At 35.6% G+C, this 20,969-nt stretch overlaps 1 protein-coding gene across 12 annotated transcripts in view; it reads left to right on the top strand.

The window, feature by feature from the left end:
* Positions 1-20,969, top strand: part of LRBA (LPS responsive beige-like anchor protein) — an 803,036-nt gene that overhangs the window by 717,800 nt on the left and 64,267 nt on the right. For all 12 annotated transcript variants that reach the window (XM_081543940.1, XM_081543938.1, XM_081543941.1 and 9 more), the window contains one exon: positions 5,944-6,111. In XM_081543940.1, coding sequence (XP_081400066.1) covers positions 5,944-6,111 — 168 coding nt within the window. The remainder of the gene's footprint in view (positions 1-5,943; positions 6,112-20,969) is intronic.

Genomic DNA, 20,969 nt, shown 5'->3' with positions numbered 1-20,969 from the left:
TCTATCTGCGTTTCACTCCGCACTTCAGTATGTTGTTGACTAAATTTCATTCTTTTTAACTGTCAGATATAATTTTTATTCTTAGCATCCCACAATTTTTTCTAGATCCTTAATGCTCCTTTATTTTTCCCCTTGGCATTCATGAATTGTTCTTCATGTCAGAGCTTCACGCGTACTGTTTAAGACCCCAAATTAAACTTTTCTGTGTAACTGATATCTGTTTTACATTTTTGTTATATATTTACATTAAGTTAAATATCTGAATTCTGAACCATTTTGTAATATATTTGTAGTCAATATGGAAGAATGTTAAACTCATGTTAGATTAAATAGTTCATCAAATACTTTAGTATTTTCACTGCTGTGTTTCACCTAAACAAGTAATCCTTAAATAGGTTAATTAAATGCATTTTTTAAAAACAAGGATTAATGTGAATTTGTCACATCTTGAAAAATCCCATTTGGAAAGCATATTCACATTCTGAATTTGTATCTGTCCAGTATGAAAAAAAAAATGTTGATTTTTTTTTTTCTCTTGAGCTTTCTTTCTCACAAAATTTGATATAACAGAAATTTTTCTTTTCTATTTTTTCAGTTTATTTCAAAAAAGGAAATTATAGGTAAATTAAAAATTTGCTGGAGTTACTTGAATTTTTCATGAATTCAGAGCCAGCATTTAAGGAGTTAATATATCTTATTAGCGGGACAGGAAATCTGGCAACTATTGCAGAAACTAGACCTAATGGTGCACACAAACAATTTGTCAGTCTTCTTAAATGTGAATAGCTTTCCGCAAAGTGGCTGCTCTTGCTTTGTTTGAACAGGCTAAACTTTTCCTTTTTGGACTTTAAATCTTAGAAGTGAAATGTGATCCACATATTCAATCAAAATCATTTAATTCAAAGCATATTTTGATTGGAACAAAGTTGACATGGAAAGAAACTCTAGAATAAAAAAGTTGAAAGGACTTTATATCATATATTTAGCAGGAAAATTTGAAACAGTTCTAATTAGGCTGAAAAAAACAGCTTTCTTCAATGTAAATTACAAAGGTCATATATCAATATTAAGGAAACATTACCACTAGTGTTTGAAATCCAGCACATGCAAACATAACAGACCAGTTCATTTTAAATCTGTTTGTGTGTGTGCGTGTGTGTGCGTGTGTTATAAGAAGGCCTTATTACATGTATTTAAGATGAAAAATACTTCAAAATTCCAAGTTCATAATGTTGTATATTAACATTTTTGCCAATCCAAACATTAACTCCTTTGAAACTTAGTACTATCTACACTCAGTTGAATTAAGACTCTTAATTACATGTACAAAAAGTCACAAAACTAATTTTTATGCTTTCAACCATTAAAATATGAGTAAATGCACCTTATAATTAGATGCATATCAAGTCAAGAGAGTTAGTTAGTGATTTTTATTTTATTTGAAACTTACAGCTGTGGCATTTTGTATATTGGAACAGAATCAGGCCTTCTCAAAGCCTGGGATTAGAAATAGTGAGATAGGGGTGCAGAAATGTGTACTTGGGCTGCAGAAACCTATTTCCTTCTGGTTATATAATTGTTTCTATACTTAAATAAAATTTGACCTTCTTATTTGATTTTTATAAAAATTATTTATCCTGTAGATACCAGTAGCTTTTATTTAGCTGCTTTTCTAAAATTGCATGATGTGAGAAGATTTAGCAAAAGTGTAAGTAAATATTAACATTAATCTGAGAATCACAAGTATGAGAAACACAAATAATACACAGTTAAGGTTTCCTGAATGAGGTAAACAATTATCTAATAATTTATTTTGTTCATTGAAATTGGTTTTCTTGATTTTACCTAAATTTTGCATTAGAAAAAATTTGATTATTTGAAAATAAAAGGCAAATGCTAGAGTATTTCTAAAGCATGATTAGATTACTAAACATGATTGCTTTATATTTTAGAATTTTTATTCTCAAATAGCTTAGAATTTCTTTGAAAAAGCAAATGATTTCTACCTAAGTTACTGTATTATTTGACTCCACTATAAGAGACAAGAATAATTTTGTGTAACATTTTTTAGCAATAAATAATTCATTTCCTTAATGGGTTAGTTTCAGGAAAACGTAGATTGTGATCTTTCAGTGAGATTTATTGTTAGACACATATTCATATATGTTATAATTATTTCTGACACCGGGCTACACAAATGAGTTATTTATGAATAATTTACTATTTTCTTTATAATATTAAGCCTTTAATTTGTTGATGTTCTGCATGTGGACCAAACAAATGAAAGTTACTAATAAGTGTTTGTATTTGACATCTGTATACTGTACTTTTTAGCATATCTCAAGTGTTTTAGACTCTGCTTAATAGATCTCATTAAAAAAACAGATATCAGCCCCAAGACAGTTTGTCAAGACTAATATGAGTCCCCCTGGATTGGACTGACAATTCATGTGAGGCTTCATCCGGTAGTCTTTTCATAGTCTTATTTGAACCTTAACAATTGAACATTAGTTACTGATTTATTTTATAATAACTCAGATGAGTTGAATATTATTGTATTGTGTTGGACATTTTAGTGGATTTTCTTTTTTACAAATTTTACTCAGAGCACACATTGGATGTAAATGATGTCTAGCCTGCTAGGGGAGTGCTAACAATTGATTGGTTAGGTTTGAGAGCAGCATGGGAAGAATGTTACTATCCCCTAGCTGCAAACCATATTTAACTCCAGTCTTAATGAGGACTGTCTGTCCTAAAGGCTTTGAAAAATCTCAGATGCTTAGCATTCCACTGGCATATTTTTATATTTTTGTGATGCAAAATGTATATATAAACAAGTTATTTATATAAAGAGTATCTTTAAAAATCTTATGAAAGAGAAATTAAAGAATTTTTAATTTAATGGTTTTGAATCTCAACAACAGAAGTTATAAAATGTATTCCCAGGGTTTTCCATTTTGAATTATTTGTATGTTTTTACCCTTAATAATTTCCTCCTGCTTGTCCTTACCTCTTCTATCAAGTCTTCAGTAACTGCATTTGTTTATTATCACATACTCTTGGTTAGGCAGTTGTCACTCAGTGGTATCAAAAGAATGTTAAAGTCCTGAACTGACTTTGTACTAAAATGATTTTTAAACTTTTGGGAATTCCCATATATCCATGGTAGTTGTCCTTGTGTGTTCCTTTTAAAAGCTCTGTTGTGAGAAAGAACTGAAGACTGCTTTAGCTTTTTAAAATGTGTTTAAAGTTTATTCGTAAAAGTAACGTGTGTATCAACCTCTGGAAGAGATTTTGCCAATAATGCGATAAATTACTGGGCAACCCCTTAAGGACTGGCCAGTATAACAGGGTGAGGGGAGGCCTGAATCACGACACTATGGCCATTTCTGCGTGCATGTTTGTGACATAATGTGAGCATAGTGCCTGTCATTTCAGCATTTGTGCTTGACATTTTGATTTGGTGTCAAGATGTAAAGGTTTAAGCGTCTAAATCTAACCAACTTCACCATTTTGAATGTGCATAAGAACGTAATCAACATTAGAAAGGCTCACAATTCTGTTTGATAACACATAAAATAAAATCGCCCTGGTTTTTAGAGCTTTAAAATTGAGAAAATTTGTACTGCATCATTTGCTGAGCCTTCTGGAATTTTATAGTCTGAAATCACAACACCACCGACACTCAGGAGACTCCTGACTGTTTTATCTTATTAAACAATTTTAAAATCATCAATTTTTAATTAGCTTAGATGCAGGGTTTCTTTTTATCGTTTCAATAGTGTGTATATATGAACTAAACTTTTTTATTTAAACTACTGGCGAGAGTATTATTTACATAAATAAGTGTAGGTTCTTCCTTACAGTACCTACTGTGAGTTTGCTTCATAGATTCACACATTTTTGTAGACTCAGAGATATTATTTGCTCATCTATTATCATAGAGCTTTTCAGCAGCTTATTAACTCAGATTTTGAACAACAACTAAAAAGGATGTAAGCTCAAAGATATGTACAGGTCCTTCCCTGATTGAAAGTTCTAATTAAGTGAATTGGAGAAAATTAACTGAAATTAGCTGTCAGAAAGTCACATTTAAATGAGTGATGAGCTAGTCTGGCAGTAAACATTTAAATGATATAAATTGCCATTTAAGTGTACGGTTTAATGTTTGTCATGCATTAATGTGACATGAGACTGCAGTGACAATCAAGCAGCTTGCTCTAATTTGAACATATTTAGGGCTTTTGTGTAGAGAGCGGTGCACACAAATTAAGACAATTGCTGTTTTTATGTGTCACTTTAAACATGTAATCCACCCCCATCCCACACTCCCATCACTACCCAAGGCCTAAATTAATGAGACAAACGTATCATTTTTTGTGTGCAACTTGCATCAGTAGTTCCTGGCTTTTCAGATTAATTTTAAATCCATGTGCTTAAAATAGGAATTTACTGAAAGTTATTACAAGCCCTTCTCTTCTTATGTCAAATAAAATAGGAGGAAGTTTTGTGCTCTCTTAGCTGTTTACTAAATTTATAATAGTGAGTTTTATAAGAGATGCTTTAAACAGTAACTTTTACATTGAAACTAGCTAAATATTTTTAAGGCTTATTTCAATCCAGGTATACTTTGAAATATGAGAATTGTCTAGAGTTTTATTTTTACACTTTATGATATATGATATATTATGAAGCTGTATTAAATGTTATTAGTTAAAGGAAATACATTATTTGAATTTAACCATAAACAGTTTTCTTATTCATAGGCCTTCATTTTAATAAAGGACATATGTACACAAGTGTATACCTGTGAACTTCTGAAACATCTTTTGTCACGAGATTATTTATATATCTTATTGGTTGCTTGCTAGACAAGTTAGTCAATTTTGTTTTAAAACCAGCAGTTTTCTTTTTATAATATTGATAACATAGCATTAAGCCACACCAAAAATGCATCCCAGTCATGCACTTATGACTCTGAAAATAAGAATTTCAGTGTGATACATTACCTGATGTAACTTGGTACACTTTAAATTAAACTTCAGAGTTTGAGAGCTCTGTTATTCAAACAACATTATTTATTGATAGACTAGCCCATAATGGTTTTATGTTGGAATAATTTTTAACAACATTAAATAATATACGAATGAATACTTTTCTTTAAAAAAAACAAGTCTCTGCTTATGAAAACTCTTTAGCTTTTTAAACTTTATTAAGTTCAGCAAACATTTACTGGCACCTATGGTGTTTTAGGTACAGTGCTTGTAACTCTGGGAATGTGGTGATGAATTGGAAGTGATCTTGAGCCCAGCATTTCTATTGAAAACTTGATTATGTTCATTCATTATTTATCGGACACTGTTATGTTTATAGCATCAAATATTCAGTCCAATGTGATATTATTACATAGAATAATAATCCAATAATTACAAGGATCACTCCCAAGATCTAATCTGTTGGTATAAAAACTCGGTTGAAATAACCAAATGATTTGGTTACGGTTGTTGCAGTAGGCAGCAAAATGTTTTAATTCTAGAAAAACTGTAAATGTTTCAAGTGAATAGTCAGTGTTTAATATTTTCACATTTGCTGTTTCAAACTAGCCTTTACATTGTATGACCTCCTTTCTTTGAAACATAAGTTGAGTACCTGCCAGGTCCTGAGTTACGAATGTGACCAAGATAGACCCAGGCCTGGTCTTCCCAGTGCTTACAGCACACTTAGATGAATCCTGAGCTATAAGCCATCTGTTGTAATTCAGTGTGACAAGTGCTGCAGAGTCTCTAATTACAAAAAAGGAGAACAAATTCTAGTGGAAAATAAGGACTTCAGAATAACTTGGTTCACAGTTAGTTTAAACTTTAATGCTTATTCTAAATTTCTCTGTGTCTTTTAAAAATAGAATTCAGCATAATAATAAAATCTACATTTTTTTTTTTTCAGGCCCTGGAGAGTGAATTTGTTTCCTGCCAGCTTCACCAGTGGATTGATCTCATCTTTGGCTATAAGCAGCAAGGACCAGAGGCTGTTCGAGCCCTCAATGTGTTCTATTACCTGACCTATGAGGGAGCTGTTAATCTGAATTCAATAACTGATCCTGTGTTGAGAGAGGTAGGTGACCTGATTGAGTCTAACGTGTATCTCTAGACCAGAAGCTGTTAAATGCCATCTTCCCCACGCTTTCATTTTACTGATGATGGAACTGAAACCAGCTGGGTAAAGTCATGTAAGCAGGGTAACCTTTAAGTTAGTTAGTGACCTAGCTGGGACTTGAACCCAGAACTGCCCTCTCACAAAATGTTTGAGTCAATATAAAATGAGAACTTTTTCAATATGACCCCGTTAAGGGAACAGTAATCATATTTATTATTTTTATAACCTTTAAGGCTATTCACTAGTTTAACGAACTAGGAAAATAATTTGTTAAATAAGATTATAAGCATCAATCTATTTAAATGTGATAAACACATATTTATGTATAAGTACACGTATACCCAAATAGAAGTTAAGAATAAAATCTGCAGCTTTCCTACATCATCATACTTGGTGCTGGACATTATTGAGAATTGTTTTATCCTAGTCATTGATTTTCTTAAGTAAAACTCAAAACACAGTTTTGACAAATACAGTATTCACCAAAAAGTCTGTGTATGGCCTTAAATTTTTTAAAGTATTTTACTTTATTTATTCTTCCTCTAGTTAACATACCTCATATACAAAGATGTATGTATGTTAGTGAAATTGAACAGATAAAACTTTATATGTCTGTACAATTTTAGAAGAGAACATTATTAAAGAAACCAGGGGGTTTTGATTCGTAGGGAAAGTTGTATATCACTGTAAAGGGAGCATCATTTGTAGTAAGTAAGGTTTGTTGTTTTTCACTGGCACTTGATGTATTTCTTTATAATTCTATTTATGACCTTATCATGTTGACAATATATGAAAGTACATATTTAAATATATCTGCCAGCATGTATTTATGTGCTAGATAAAGAAGATTAGTACACAAACAAAAGCATTGCTCATTTGATGCAGTTATCTTAAATCACATAGGTTGAAATTGCTGTTTTTTAGTTCATTTTTGAATGGGATCAGATGGGTTCTAAAAGACACAATTTTTCAGTTCTTTGAGAATGTTCCTTCTAGGGGACATTTTATTTCATTAGAGCAACAACTGACTGCATAACACAAAATATACGTAGAGTTCCGTGTATGAAATTGAGGTTAGAGCAAACATGCAATTGTTTACAAAACAGTAAATAATTCATTATTAGAATAGAATTGAACAGTCCCATTTACTTTCTTTTTTACTGTTTTAACCGAGTTTGAATAGTGGTACTATAAATGTCCATAATTATTTAATACCTGCTTCTGTGTTTTTGTATTCCTTTGTAGTTATCATCCATATCTCTACTTCTGTGACTGGAATCAGTATATATTTGGCTTTCTCATGTCCTGTTTACTTAACATACGAGCATATGTTATTTTATGTTGCTATAAAATCTGAGTAGTTTTAATTTTGAAATTCCACTATATTCTGTAGAGTTGCAATGAAAACGTACTTAATGCTATTTCTTCCAAAGTGGGGGTCCTATTCCTTTTTTTAAGACTTGTGTGTCCAAGTCAATATAGCTGAACCTTTCCCATCATTCTCATCTCTGTAGCTCTGTGATGCTGCTGGTTAAAAAGGGAATCATTCCACCAGCTAGTTGTTTTCTCTATAGATCAGTGTAAGTGGCTCTTTGCGTTTATTCTCGATTGACCCACCCTGCTTCTCACACCTCAGTTATTTACCAAAGGGGTTTATCATATACTGTGGCAGTATAATCTAAGAAAGCAATAGAACTTCCAGTAGAACTTCCTGGGGTAATGGAAATGTTCATTGTATCTACGCTGCCCAATACAATAGCCACTTGTCACATGTGACCATTGTGTGTTTGAAATGTGGCTAGTGTGACTGAGGAACTGAATGTTTCATTGTAGTGAATTTAAATAGCTACATATGGTTAGTGGATACGATATTGAACAGGGAACATCTAGGAGATTGTGGTGTATCTTTGCTTACCAAGTTTTCAAAATCCAGATTCTCAGGTTGTAGTCAGACAATGGGACAATAAATGTTTGTTAAATTAACTTGGTAGAATATTTGAAATTGGGCTTCCCAGGTGGCACTAGTGGTAAAGAATCTCCTGCCTGCCAGTATAGGAAATGCAACAGATGTGGGTTCGATCCCTGGGTCGGGAACATCCTCTGGAGAAAGTGGCAACCCACTCCAGTATTCTTGCCTGGAAAATTCCACAGACAGAGGAGCCTGGTGGGCTACAGTCCAGAGCGTCACAAAGAGTCAGACACAAATGAACACACAATGACTAGTGACTGTACACCATTTGAGACGTTAGATATATAGTTGACATATATGTGTTAACCAAATTATATTTTTTCTTTCACTTTAACGTGTCATGACTTCAAATATTGGTTTCTACTATGGTTTGAGTTATAATTCAGTGGCATTGAGTATATCCACATTGTTATGCAACCATCACTACCATTTATCTCCAGAATTTTCATCTTTCCCAAACTGAAGCTCTGTATACCTTATACAGTAATTCCTCGTTTCTCCCTGCTCTTGGGCCATGACAACCACTATTCTGTTGTCTCTGGGAATTTGATTATTCTAGGTATCTCAGATAAGTGAAATTATACAATATTTGTCCTTTTGTAACTGGCTTATTTTATTAAATTCCGTCCATGTGGTAGCATAGGTCAGATTCCCTTCCTTTTTAATACTTCATCATATGTATGTACCACATTTTGTTTGTCTGTCAGTGGATATTTTGGGTTGCTTCCCCCTTTTAGCTATTATGAACATGGCATATATATTTTTTTTAATTAGTTTATTTTCTATTTTTTAACTTTACAATATTGTATTTGTTTTGCCATACTTTGACATGAAGAACATGCATATGTTAATACTTGTTCAACTCCCTGCTTTCAAGTCTTTGGGTATATTCTGAAGTAGAATTGCTGGATTGTATGGTAATTCTGTTTAACTTTTTAAGAAACTGCCATATCAAGTAAGCTTTCAGTATTTTTCTTGATCAGCATTTGCTGAAGACTATTTAAAACTTAAAAAAATGTTTTAAATGTTTATTTATTTTATTTTTGACTATGCTGGGTCTGTCTTGTTGTGCAGGCTTTTCTCTAGTTGTGGTGAGTGGCGGGGCTACTCTATAGTTGCGATGCTTGGGCTTCTCATTGAGGTGGCTTCTTCCGTTGCAGCTAGTAGGCCCTAGAGCTCAGTAGTTGGGGGCACACAGGGTCAGTTGCCCCGTGGCCTGTGGAATCTTCATCGAACCCATGTCTCCTGCATTGACCAGTGGATTCTTAACCACTGGACCACCAGGGAAGCTCTGTTTAAAACTTTTGCTTTAAGTTTCTTTGACTTCTTTCTTTCCCCACAACTCCACGTAGTTAATTATTAGCAAATTAACCTTTAGCTGAAGAGCTTTCCAACTCATTGCACCCTATTTTATTTATATACATATATATTATATAAACATATATATTAGCTTCAGCATTCACTCAAAAAACATGACCTAATATATTCTAAGTATGGTGGGTGCTCAGTGTTCTTGAAAGACTACATCAATTCATTACTTAGCATTATTCATATAAGTATATATATTTGCTTCCTGAATGTTATTGAAACAAATATGATCTTTTATTATATCCGCTCCATATTATAGTGCTGAATTTTGTGACACAACACAGTGTGATACAGTAGAATCAGCAAATAAATGTGGATTTGATTCCTGGCCCCAGTGCCTATAGTTGTATGACTTAGCTCTTCCTGAGACTCTGTATATGGAATTGGTAGGATGATTCCCATTTCATGTGGATTTAAATGACATATATTGGATAAAAAGGCCTGGCGTGGTACCTTTCCCATCATAAGTACTCAACAAGTGTTAGTTCCTTCCCTTATATTGTTCACTGTTAAAATGTTGAGTTAGAAAACCCAGCTATAAAAAAGAATAAGAATTACCAGTTGCATCTTAAAAAAAATCATAAAATGGTAACGCTAGAGAAGTTATTAGAGACTGTTTCCTAGAGGATTCATACAGAGTTCATTGTAAAGTGAGACAAGAAGAAAACAAAAAACAAGAGTAGATTATTAACTTTTTTCCAACAACTTTTTACCAAACTTAAATTATGTAATAAGGTTAAAGGGTGAAAAGACAAGTCCCTGCCCTTATCAGCTGTAGTATATTGTCTAGTGGAGAAACATGGATAAATAAGCAATTCTAATACTGTAATAAATTCAATATAGAGGTAGGTACACTGTATATGTGCACCAGTCTGAAGACTAGGCACTGGACCTAGCCTGCAGATTCCAGCATGTTTGGGAAATGTGAGGCTGGAGCTGGAGATGGAAGGGCGGATAAGAACACGTGCCAGAGTTATGAGCAAAGGATAGCTACACAGAAGAAACTGCATGGGCCTCCTGCACGTCGGTAAAAGAGACCATGGTTGGGAATTAGGTTTGTGGAAATGAGCCGAAGGTGATAAGAAGAGAGAGCAGCCAGAAAAAGTAATTTTAATGTCATGAAAAGTAATTTTAGGGGATTTCCATGCTGGTCCATTGGTGAAGAGTTTACGTGCCAGTGAAGAGGACAGGTTTGATCCCTGGTCTGGGAAGATTCCACGTGCCACAGAGCAGCTAAGCCCACGCGCCACCACTGCTGAGCCCGCGAGCCCCAGGCTCGTGCTCCGTAACAAGAGTGTGCGTATTAGTCGCTCCATCGTTCTGACTCTTTGCAACCCTTTGGACTATAGCCGACCAGACTATTCTGTCCATAGGATTCTCCAGGCAAGAATACTAGACTGTGTTGCCACCCGCTTCTCCAAGGGATCTTCCCAACCCAGGGATCGAGCGCATTGCAGACAGATTCTTTACTGTCTGAGCCACCTGGGAAGCCCTGGGTGCACCACAGCTAGAGAGTGCCCCTCGCCACCCCGCTCCACCCCTGTCCCTCACTGCACTAGAGAGAGCCCCCCACGCGCAGCAGTGAAGACCCGGCACAGCCAAAAATAAATAGGATTTTAAAAAAGAAAAGTCATCTTAGCTTAGTATTACAAGTGGGTTGGAGTTTGGTAACATAACTGCATGTATACTTAAAATGTGTCTCAAAGAGGACTGAACAGACAGCTGAAAAGTCCTCATTGGATGATCCTAAGGATCATTAGAGAAAGAAGCTTAGATTAAAGAGGGCTGTGCTGTGAATGGGACATGAACAACTGAACACAGAGAGGAAAGGAAATAACAGAAGAACTTTTCACTGCTTTATTAAGAGATAGTTCACACATGATACAATTCACCCTTGAAGTATACAGTAGTTTTAGTTTATTCACAGAGTTGTACAGCCATTACTACAATCTAATTTTACATTTTGTCACTACCCACAAAGAAACCCCATATCCATTGCCAGTCACTCTGAAGGAGATTTTTTTTTTTAATGGGTAAGTAATTTACGGTGTTTCTCTGTTAACTGGAAAGCTCCAAAAAGAGAGAAGCATGTGTCATAGGAAAGAGAGTATGTAATAGACCACTAAGCTCTATGAGAAAAAGGAAAAAAAACAAAATCAAGAGCACAGATAGATAAGCCCTGGACAGCAGGAAACAATACAGTCTTGTGTGGGTAGAGTGGAAGGTTAGCCTGGGGACTGGTTTAAGTAACTGTCCGTGAGTGAGGTGGGGAGGCAGCTGCCTTTATGAGAGTTTGTACCAAGAGTGAGGTAACATTTGTGGAGATACCTTGTATAGCGATAGGTGCTTAACTGATACTCAAAAGTAATATAATATAAATTGTATATATTAAATATAAAAGTAATTATAAAAGTAATAATAATATAAATTATTATTTCCTTTCCATGTTGTTTTTCTCTATATTCTCAATAGCAGGAGAATAGATGTAGAAAAAAGTTGACTAGAGAAGGTGTGTGTGTGTAACTATACATGTGGAGAGAGAGAGGTGGGGGTTTGGCCATAGGAGTATGCTAGAATATATATAAAAAAGAATTGAGAGTGGAAGGATAGTCATTGAAATTGTTAAAGGGATATTGTTGAAATGGTGGATCTAGGCTGGTTTGGATAAGTAAAAAAAAGGGCTGATAAATTGGAAGAGTTTATTCTTTCATTAATTATTTATTTATTCAACAAATACACATTTTGTTCAAGGTCCTAAAAGTACAGTGATGAGCAAGAAAGTCAGTCAAAACCCCTTCCCTCATGGAGCTCGATGCACAGAAAATAAACAATAAAACTAATTTCAGTTAGTAATAAGTGCTATGAGGAAAAAAGGCTGCATAACAATGCAGAGTGATGTGGATGTCGGACAGTCTTTCAGAAAGATTGCTCACAAACTGCCTCTCTCTTCATCTAACTTTTCCTTCTGCACGTTGAGAATAACGCACATTCATGCATGGAATCCCAGAGGGCAGCTCCCGCCGCTCTAACTCCAGCCAGCCTTGCGCCTGGAACCCCATGCCAGGACAGCCTCCCACGTCTTGCCAAGTCTTGCTAGTTGTAAGATTTCCACTACCGCCATCTTCTGATTTTCTCTCCACCCCATCTCCATACTGTCCCATCTTTCCTTCAGAATCTCGTTCTTCCAAGAGGCTTTAACATCTCTAGTATTAGGAAATTTGGGCATACACTTGGCTTATATTAAAACATTATCCCTGCAAAATCACAGTAATGGTATCAGGATGGATTTGTGCCTCTCTACTATTTAAAGCAGACTAGACTAGACATTTCTGTTTAGTACCTATAGTTTTGCTTATTTCTGTTCACTACTGTCTACTTAGTTTTCATCTGGAACACTTAGATGTCCACGCAGTCATACACAGAGGCAAGCTGTCTACAAACAAGTCATGTATTCACCTATTACTTGGGAAAAGCTCCATTCCTCAAGAGAAAGTTTTATTCTAGAATGAGTGGTTAATACATATGGTGTAGTAAGTGATCATAAAAATAATCTCTCTATAAAAAAAGCACTAAACGATAGAAATAATAACCATAAGAGGAGGAAGAGTAATCAGAGAAACAGCCTGCAGCACATTAAACTTTTATGTTGTTTTTAATTTTTAGAAAACAGCTGGGTTATCAATATACAACTCGGTCTGTATTTGCATATGTCACATACCAGAAAGAATTATTTTTTCAGGCAAATATGCTTTTTTCTCCCCAAATATCTGTGACCTCCAACTAAAGGATTTGTTCTTGTCTTGAGAACTTTATTCTAACTGACCTCTTTATTCTTATTTCTTTATTTTTGGTACCTTTTTCTCAACCGCTGCCACTTTTAATATACTCTATTTCTTGTCTGTGGGGCTTCCCTGGTGGCTCAGATGGTAAAGAATCCTACCAATGCAGTAGATGTGGGTTCGATCCCTGGGTCAGGAAGATCCCCTGGCAGAGGAAATGGCAACCTACTCCAGTATTCTTGCCTGGAGAAATCCCATGGACAGAGGAGCCTGGTGGACGACAGTCCATAGGGTTGCAAAGAGTTGAGCATGACTGAATGACTAACACATTTCTTGTCTGTAGAGGCAAGGTACAAATAAATAAAGATTTGTTATTTTCTGATGATTAATTTTTTTGATTATGGTTTAATTCATTCACCTTTCTTTCTTCTACCAGCATTTCAAAAAAACAAAAAAACGGGGAAAGAAGTAATTTAAAAAGAAGGAAAATTTAAGATAATTGAATTCAGAGTCAGATATGAATAAGAATAAATATTTTTCTTAAGGAAAAAACCTTCCAAAATCCAAATTCACAAAATAAATTCATGATGAGTTGAATATTAAGTTTACAAAATAATTTTTATTTTCCTAAAAAATGGAAACCAATTGCCTTAAATTATTTCTTTAATATATTTAGGATATAATTGTATTTAGCGGCATGATTTCTAGAACATTTCTGTATCCTTTCTTATATCCAGAATTTTCCTATCATTTATCATATTGATGGTATTTGCTATATTGAAAAGTTGAGAGCTCAGCTAGCAACTCCTTAGTGTAAGACAATTCATTGTTGGAGTTTTATCAGGTCAGAAATAAGCATTTAGAAGTTGTATGTACAGTGACGTGCTCTGAGTGAGATGTTTCCACTACATGTAGGAGCACAAAGGAGAAACAGCCAACCCAGATTTAGGTAGTACCAACCCGCCCGAGCACAGTGCTTAAGGATGAGGAGTAGGCGCAGCGGTAGAAAGGGCAGGGGAGCTCAAGGCGGAGAGCCCAGCATGTGGGGAGTGGCGGGGGTGGTGGGGGGTATAAGCCGTTGATGACCAAGAGTGGGTAGGTAGATGGTGTCCCCAAAACACATTCGCAGACCATTTATGTCTGTGTGACGTGTCATGAGTCCAAGCCACCATCACCATCTCTCCCCCGCCTGGCCTGGCCACCCTTTTCTACGCTTAACTACCTACAGTCCACTTTCCTCAGAGCTGCCAAAGTGACATTTTGAAACTGTAAATCAGACTGTGTCCCTCCTCTACTTAGGCTTTCCTGTTTCACATCCAGCACAGACCAGAGCTCTGCTCGGTCCGCAGGCCCCGCCTTCCTGTCTGGCCTCGCGCCCCGCCCTTCTCACCCTCGCGCTGTGACACCGACCTGCTTTCGGTTCCTGGCCGGCGGGCGGTTGTCTCTGGCCCAGCGCCTTTTCGCCATAGCCATTTTCTCTGACTGTCCCAGCTTTTCACATTCTGTTTCCTTGTCGTCCGGGCCTCAACTGGAAGGTCGTCTCTTCAGCAAAGGCTTGCCTTCATACATCCACATCTAGTGTCTTTTTGTTATTAATTGTAGCTTAATTTAAGGTTGATGACCGATACACGTGACACAGATTCTTTGAAATCTTTTTGAGACTTAAGTCACCTTGGTCTTTCTAAATGTTCTCCGTGTGCTTGACAAACAATGGGTGCTCTGCGGTTTTTAGGAACAGAGGCCACTTTACTCCAGACAGTAGTAAGTGAAGAATGTGGTTAGTGAATATTATTTTTTATTAATATTAGTGATTGTTCTGTGGTATATTTGACCCTGCAACAAAGAATTCCATACTACTTTGCTTTCTTAGTTGGTATGCTCTCTTTTTATATTTTTCCTGTTTCTGCCTTAAAACTATCAGCTCTCACTTCTTGCTCCTGTGTCAATACACCTGCCCTCTGGGCGCCTGCCCTCCTCCTTGACAGCTAGCTATTTCTTAAACGTGACAGCCTGAGAAACCAAATGACCAGGATAGAACTAAATTTAAAGAAAATAAATAGGTTTTGATTACTTCCTCAGAGACAAAGTGTGAACTATAGTAACGCAAACACTGCGCTCTAGCTCTAAGGTTCGGTGAAACAGAACAGAGCTTTCAGAAATGTGCGTGTGTGTGTTAGTCGCTCAGTCGTGTCCGACTCTTTGCAGCCCCATAGACGGCAGCCCACCAGGCCCCTCTGTCCATGGGATTCTCCAGGCAAGAACACTGGAGTGGGTTGCCATTTCCTTCTCCAAAAGGAACTAGAGAAAGAAAGTGAAGTCTCTCAGTCGTGTCCGACTCTTTGCAACCCCATGGACTGTAGCCTACTAGGCTCCCCCATCCATGGAATTTTCCAGGCACGAGTACTGGAGTGGGTTGCCATTTCCTTCTCCAGTTTCAGAAATAGATATGAGAATATATGATAGAGGTGGTATTTGAAATCACTGGGAAAAGGCTATCTTATGTAACCTGTTATGTTAAGACAGCTAGCTAATTGTTATAAATTTAGATCCCTGTTTCACATCTTAAAGTGAAAGAAATTACAAATGAATTACATGTATTTGTTTGGAATAAAGGTTATAGTATAAGTATAAAAAGTTCAACTACAGGCCATAGAAAATACTGTAGTAAGTCATTTTAAAATCTTGGAATGGAAAAGGCCCTTTTTGTATGTCAGTAACAAAACCTAAAGTCATTAAGGAAATTGATACATTTGTCTACATAAAAACTGAAGTTTTTATACATCCAAAAAAAGACAACAGATGACAAAGTTCAAGGGTAGATAATTCACAGAAGATGAACTCCAGGCCATAAATGAGTGAAGCCTCGCTAGTAATCAGTGAAATTCAATTGCATTCAATAAAATCCAACACGTTTTTTACCTGGTAGACTACCTAAGATGAAAAATAACAAAAATTCCTAATTGTTAGAAAACAGATACAGTTGCTCAGGACTTCCGTTGTGGCTCAGCTGGTTAAGAATGCGCCTGCAAAGCAGGAGACCTGGGTTCAATCCCTGGGATGGGAAGATCCCCTGGAGAAGGGAAAGGCTACCCACTCCAGTATTTGGCCTGGAGAATTCCATGGACTGTATAATCCAGGGGGTCACAAAGAGTTGGACACGACTGAGTGACTTTCACTTTAATAGTTGCTCATAATAGCAAAAAAACCCCCACAAGAACCACATAAATAGCTAACAGTAGAGAAACTGATTAAATAAATATAGGTAAATCCATACAGTGAAATGCTACTATATACATCATTAAAATTATTGCTGTATATTTTTATATTTATTGTTATGGAAAAATACTTTGCCATATTACATACAAAAACAGTTCATGTTTTGAAACATAGAAAATACAAATTTTGTGATGTATATTTATACATTAGGAAATTTCTGATGTTTATATGGTCATCTAAGATGTTTATATGGTCATCTAAATGAAAATAGTTATTTAATCTTTGATTAGTGAGATCATGGAATTCTTTTATTTGCTGCTTTCTGTATGCTGAAAATTTTTCCTCTGGAAAATCAAAAGGAAAAAGCCAACCTACAGTCCTTTCACTCGTGTGAGGGGAAAAAGTATCTGCTTGAAAATTCAAGCAAGTAACGTAGGTTAACCTGAGGATAAGAATATTGACTTTGGTTTTGACTTTTTAGAGGTCTTTTGTGATTACTTTCTGGGACTGGCCATTTTTAATGTTGGTAGGATAGTGACTTTATATAATGTTCTTTGTGTGACTTTGGTAAAGATGAAGGAGGTTACAATTGCTTCACTTACCTCTCAGAAATTAGAGTACCTGTAATCAGTTTGTTTTTTAACTCGCTGAACTAGGATTGTTTTTCATACGTTTTAGAAACAAAGTCCCTCATTTTTTCCAGCATATTTGAGGAGGACCACAACAGATTACTTCCACTCTTACGGAAAATATCTTCGGTATATCACTGTTAGTTGGAGCGCTTGTCATTGTTTTCTAAAAGCAGGAAGGCTTTTGACTCAGGATTCATAGAATCTTGATCTCTGGGTTCACTACTAAATTGTGTATGTGTGGTGTTTGTATGGTTTGTATATAATTAAATGGTATATAAAGGGATTTTACAACTGATTTATCCAAAAATGTGCCAGGACCCTGAAAATTCAAATACCGTGAAAGTATAAAGTTAAAGAGTAGAAAGTCTCCACCTCTAAGTTTAGACTCTGTTAACTAATGCCAGAGTCGCATGCTAAAGTCAGCTGTCGCTGTTTCTATATGATGTTCTTTGATACATATAGAAAAAAGCCTCTGCCACCGAATTCAGTGCCTTTTACTAATGTTTGGAACTTCACCATTAGAGATAATTTAATTACGGACCTATTTTTTTTTAAACAACTTTTTCTAGTCATTCAGCTCCTGTGTGTATGACTTGATAGTACATTTTGACAAAAGGAAAAGTACAGACACAGCATAGGGTTCGAGCACCCAGTGTGTCGGGAGTGCAGGGACAGATTCCAGGGTGCGCCAGAGCTCGGAAGCAGAGGTGGGAGTTCAAAGACCAAAAGGTACGCTGCAGGTAGATGTTGCTTAGGACAGCGTTAATGTAAACAGCATCTATCCTCTGTGCTTTTCCATCTCTCACCTTACTGTAAGTACTCATTACATTTGCTCTGGAAGCATCGTTTACTCCTTTACTTTTCAAGCAAATGCTGTGTTATTTTATGTTTATGTGAGTCCAGAAATTAAAGTTATTCATTCCTTCTGAAAATGGAACTCAGCTCTGTTTGCAGAGGTGGGTAGGGAAGAGGAAAGGGAGAGACGAGATCCTGCTCGATTTAAGGAATTACATACAGTGGGTCTCATAATATGAAAGTAAAACCTGAAAAATTTCCCCTAAGTTGTGTTTAGTGTCAGTGGTTGATTTTCCGTCTTCCAAATGCTGTTTTAGTAACACATAATCACTCTGAGAAGATCTGTTTTCCAAAAGAAGCAGCAGCAGTGTTTAAGTTTACATGACCCCAGTCTCATGACAGCAGTAGCAAATCAGATATCTTATCCAAGGAAAAGCATTTTTGGCTTAGAATTCAATCATTTTCATGGTGGGAGTCAACAGCTTACTTCAGCTCTAACACTACTGCAGAATACTCGCTGCAGTGAATCTTTCAGAAAGCATAAACACAATTGGTATTTATAGCATTGTTAACATTTGCTAAATAGTTAGGGGAATGGTCTGTAAGCCTGTTTTAAGCAGGTGGGGGAGCAGGAATCTTTGTTGTGACTGCCAAGAGATTTAAGAGTAGGACATTAGGAAAACAGGGTTAGAATGGTTGTAGCAAGAGAATAAAGTGGAAATATTGAATACAATAAGATTTCGCACAGCTGCAATTCAGAGTGTTACAAAAATAATCCTGACGCATCTCTGGCCAGAAGTGTGTTACCCAGATGGCATATTTGACACAGTGCAGGGCAGGAACTGTACAGTGAAAAGTCAAATAAACAGTAAGGATTAGTCAAGTTTTAATTGAAAACCCACGTAAAACCTTGAAATTATGCCAAACTTTCTTGTATATTAAAATCACCATCAAAGTTTCCCTTAAACATTAAAATTGTCAATAAAGCTAATCTTCATATTTTGCTAGTTATTATGCCTCTTGCAGACTTATGAGTTAAGTAGGTGTAGCTAAATTTATACACCCAAGGACGTGAAGCAAAGTGTTCATAGTTTTATGATTTCTTTCTCTGTCAGCTGCCAAAGGAATCCTGAGCCACTGTTATGCTGATGACTTCTGTCATAACCCTCTGCTCTCTAGGCACCATCTTTATTTTAAATTGAAAGTGTGAAAGTACTCTCAAATCAAGTGACTGAATTATTTTTTCAAAATATTTAACTAAATTCAAGCTTCTAGAATGGTTAAGATAAAAATATTACCTAGATTTGAAAAATCTCTATAAGGCTATTTGCAAGTGTAACTGATTGCTAAATGTTAGAATAGCATAGTCAGATTTCTAATTTCAGAACAGCAATGTTGTTTTCTTTTGTTTCTACAAAGATGAGGAAGTTTAGTTAGAATCACTGTTTTTAGTTTATATTATTGGTGCAAAGGAAGAACTGAGATTCTATGAATACAGTATTCAGGAAACACTTCAGTGCAAAATTTTTAAATGTTACATATTACTTAACACTGTTGCAACAGTAAACATATTGCCTTCCCTCTATCTCTGCCAGGTGTGTACATATGTGTGTGTGTTGTTTTTTCAGTCTTAAATTTCTTGAAGTCAAAGATTCTTCACTCTGCCTCATTTCGGTGTTTGTACATGGTGGATACTCACAAATATTATTGAGAAAATAGATGAAATGATTCTTAACAAATGAATGACCAAATGACTGTTTCCACGACATAGTTTAAACAGACTTGTCTAGTTTTAAGAAATAATTTAACCTTCTGAAAGCAACTATCCTGATTTTTTTTTTCCTTTGAGAACTTTTACTATGTTTTCCCTGTTTGCCACTTAGTATTGGCAGCCTCTTTGAAGCAACATTCCACTTATTTTTCTAGGCAGGCGGCTTTATCTACTCGTTTCCAGTAGCTAGAGATGGAGGTGTTTTGAATGAGCACATCAATGTCCTAGACAGAGATACTGTTTGAAGTTATCCATGAGCACAGTGTGCTGAGCATTATTGAGTGACGTTTGTTTCTGTTGGTTGTGTCTGCTCTGACTAGCTGGTTTCCTTCAGATTGGCAGCTGGGATTATGCTGCGGTGGATGGACAGCTCCGAGAAGCAGAGACTGTAGTGAGGCTGCCCTGGGTTTGAGTGTAATGTGCCTGGAATGTATGGGCTCCGTTAAAGGCACTGATGGGAAATCTGGGCGTATTTTCCCAATTTAAAATTCCTTTATGTATAACTTAAACATAAAGTTTGAGTGATGACTTTCATAATATTATTGAGTAGATAAATAAGTAAAAATACTCCTTTTTCTACTTTTCCCTCTCCCCTGATTTCTTGTCACTGCATTCTTTTTTTTTTTTAAGAGGTTTACTTTATTTAGCTATTCTCTCCTTGCTCTTTATGTATATTATATGCCATCATGATATGTATATGTCTCCAAATACCAAATGTAAGTAAAACATAGTTTGCTTACAAAATGTATACTGCACACCTTTCTAAATATTTATAGTTAGCAGTAAATGATGGTAAAATATTGCTAAAACTAATGGCTCCTTAAAACCAGATAGAAATAATTTAGGAAATAAACTCAAAATAACAAAATTAACTTTGTAGTAAGGTCTGTTGGTTTCACAGTGTTTGACCAATTTATCAACTGGAGTTGTTCTGAGATGGTTAAGAAATACTTCTGGTTACTATATCAATGGAAAAATTGAACTTCATAAAGCTATGTTTTGTATTTTCAGATTTTTCCTTAGATTTTTTAATTTTAGATTTTTTTTTAATGGAAATTTTTTGTTACTCTATTTTAAAAGTAATCCATGCTTTGTTTAAGACACCAACTAGAATAAAGATGAAGAAGGTATTCGTTTTTATTCTGCCAGTCTTTTCATCCACCCTCCACCAGAGATAATAACTGGTAGGTTTATGTACCTTCCCAAATTTTACACATGAGTATTGATGTATGTTCTCGCAAAACATGTGCTCATTTAACATATATAAGGGTGTTGTTATAGTTTAT

The sequence above is a fragment of the Giraffa tippelskirchi genome, chromosome 11 (genome assembly GCF_054371585.1).
Source record: "Giraffa tippelskirchi isolate mGirTip1 chromosome 11, T2T-mGirTip1v1.2.pri, whole genome shotgun sequence".
NCBI classification, from domain to species: Eukaryota; Metazoa; Chordata; class Mammalia; order Artiodactyla; family Giraffidae; genus Giraffa; species Giraffa tippelskirchi.
Note: the sequence above shows the minus strand (reverse complement) of the source record. Positions and strands in the feature narration are given on the sequence as shown.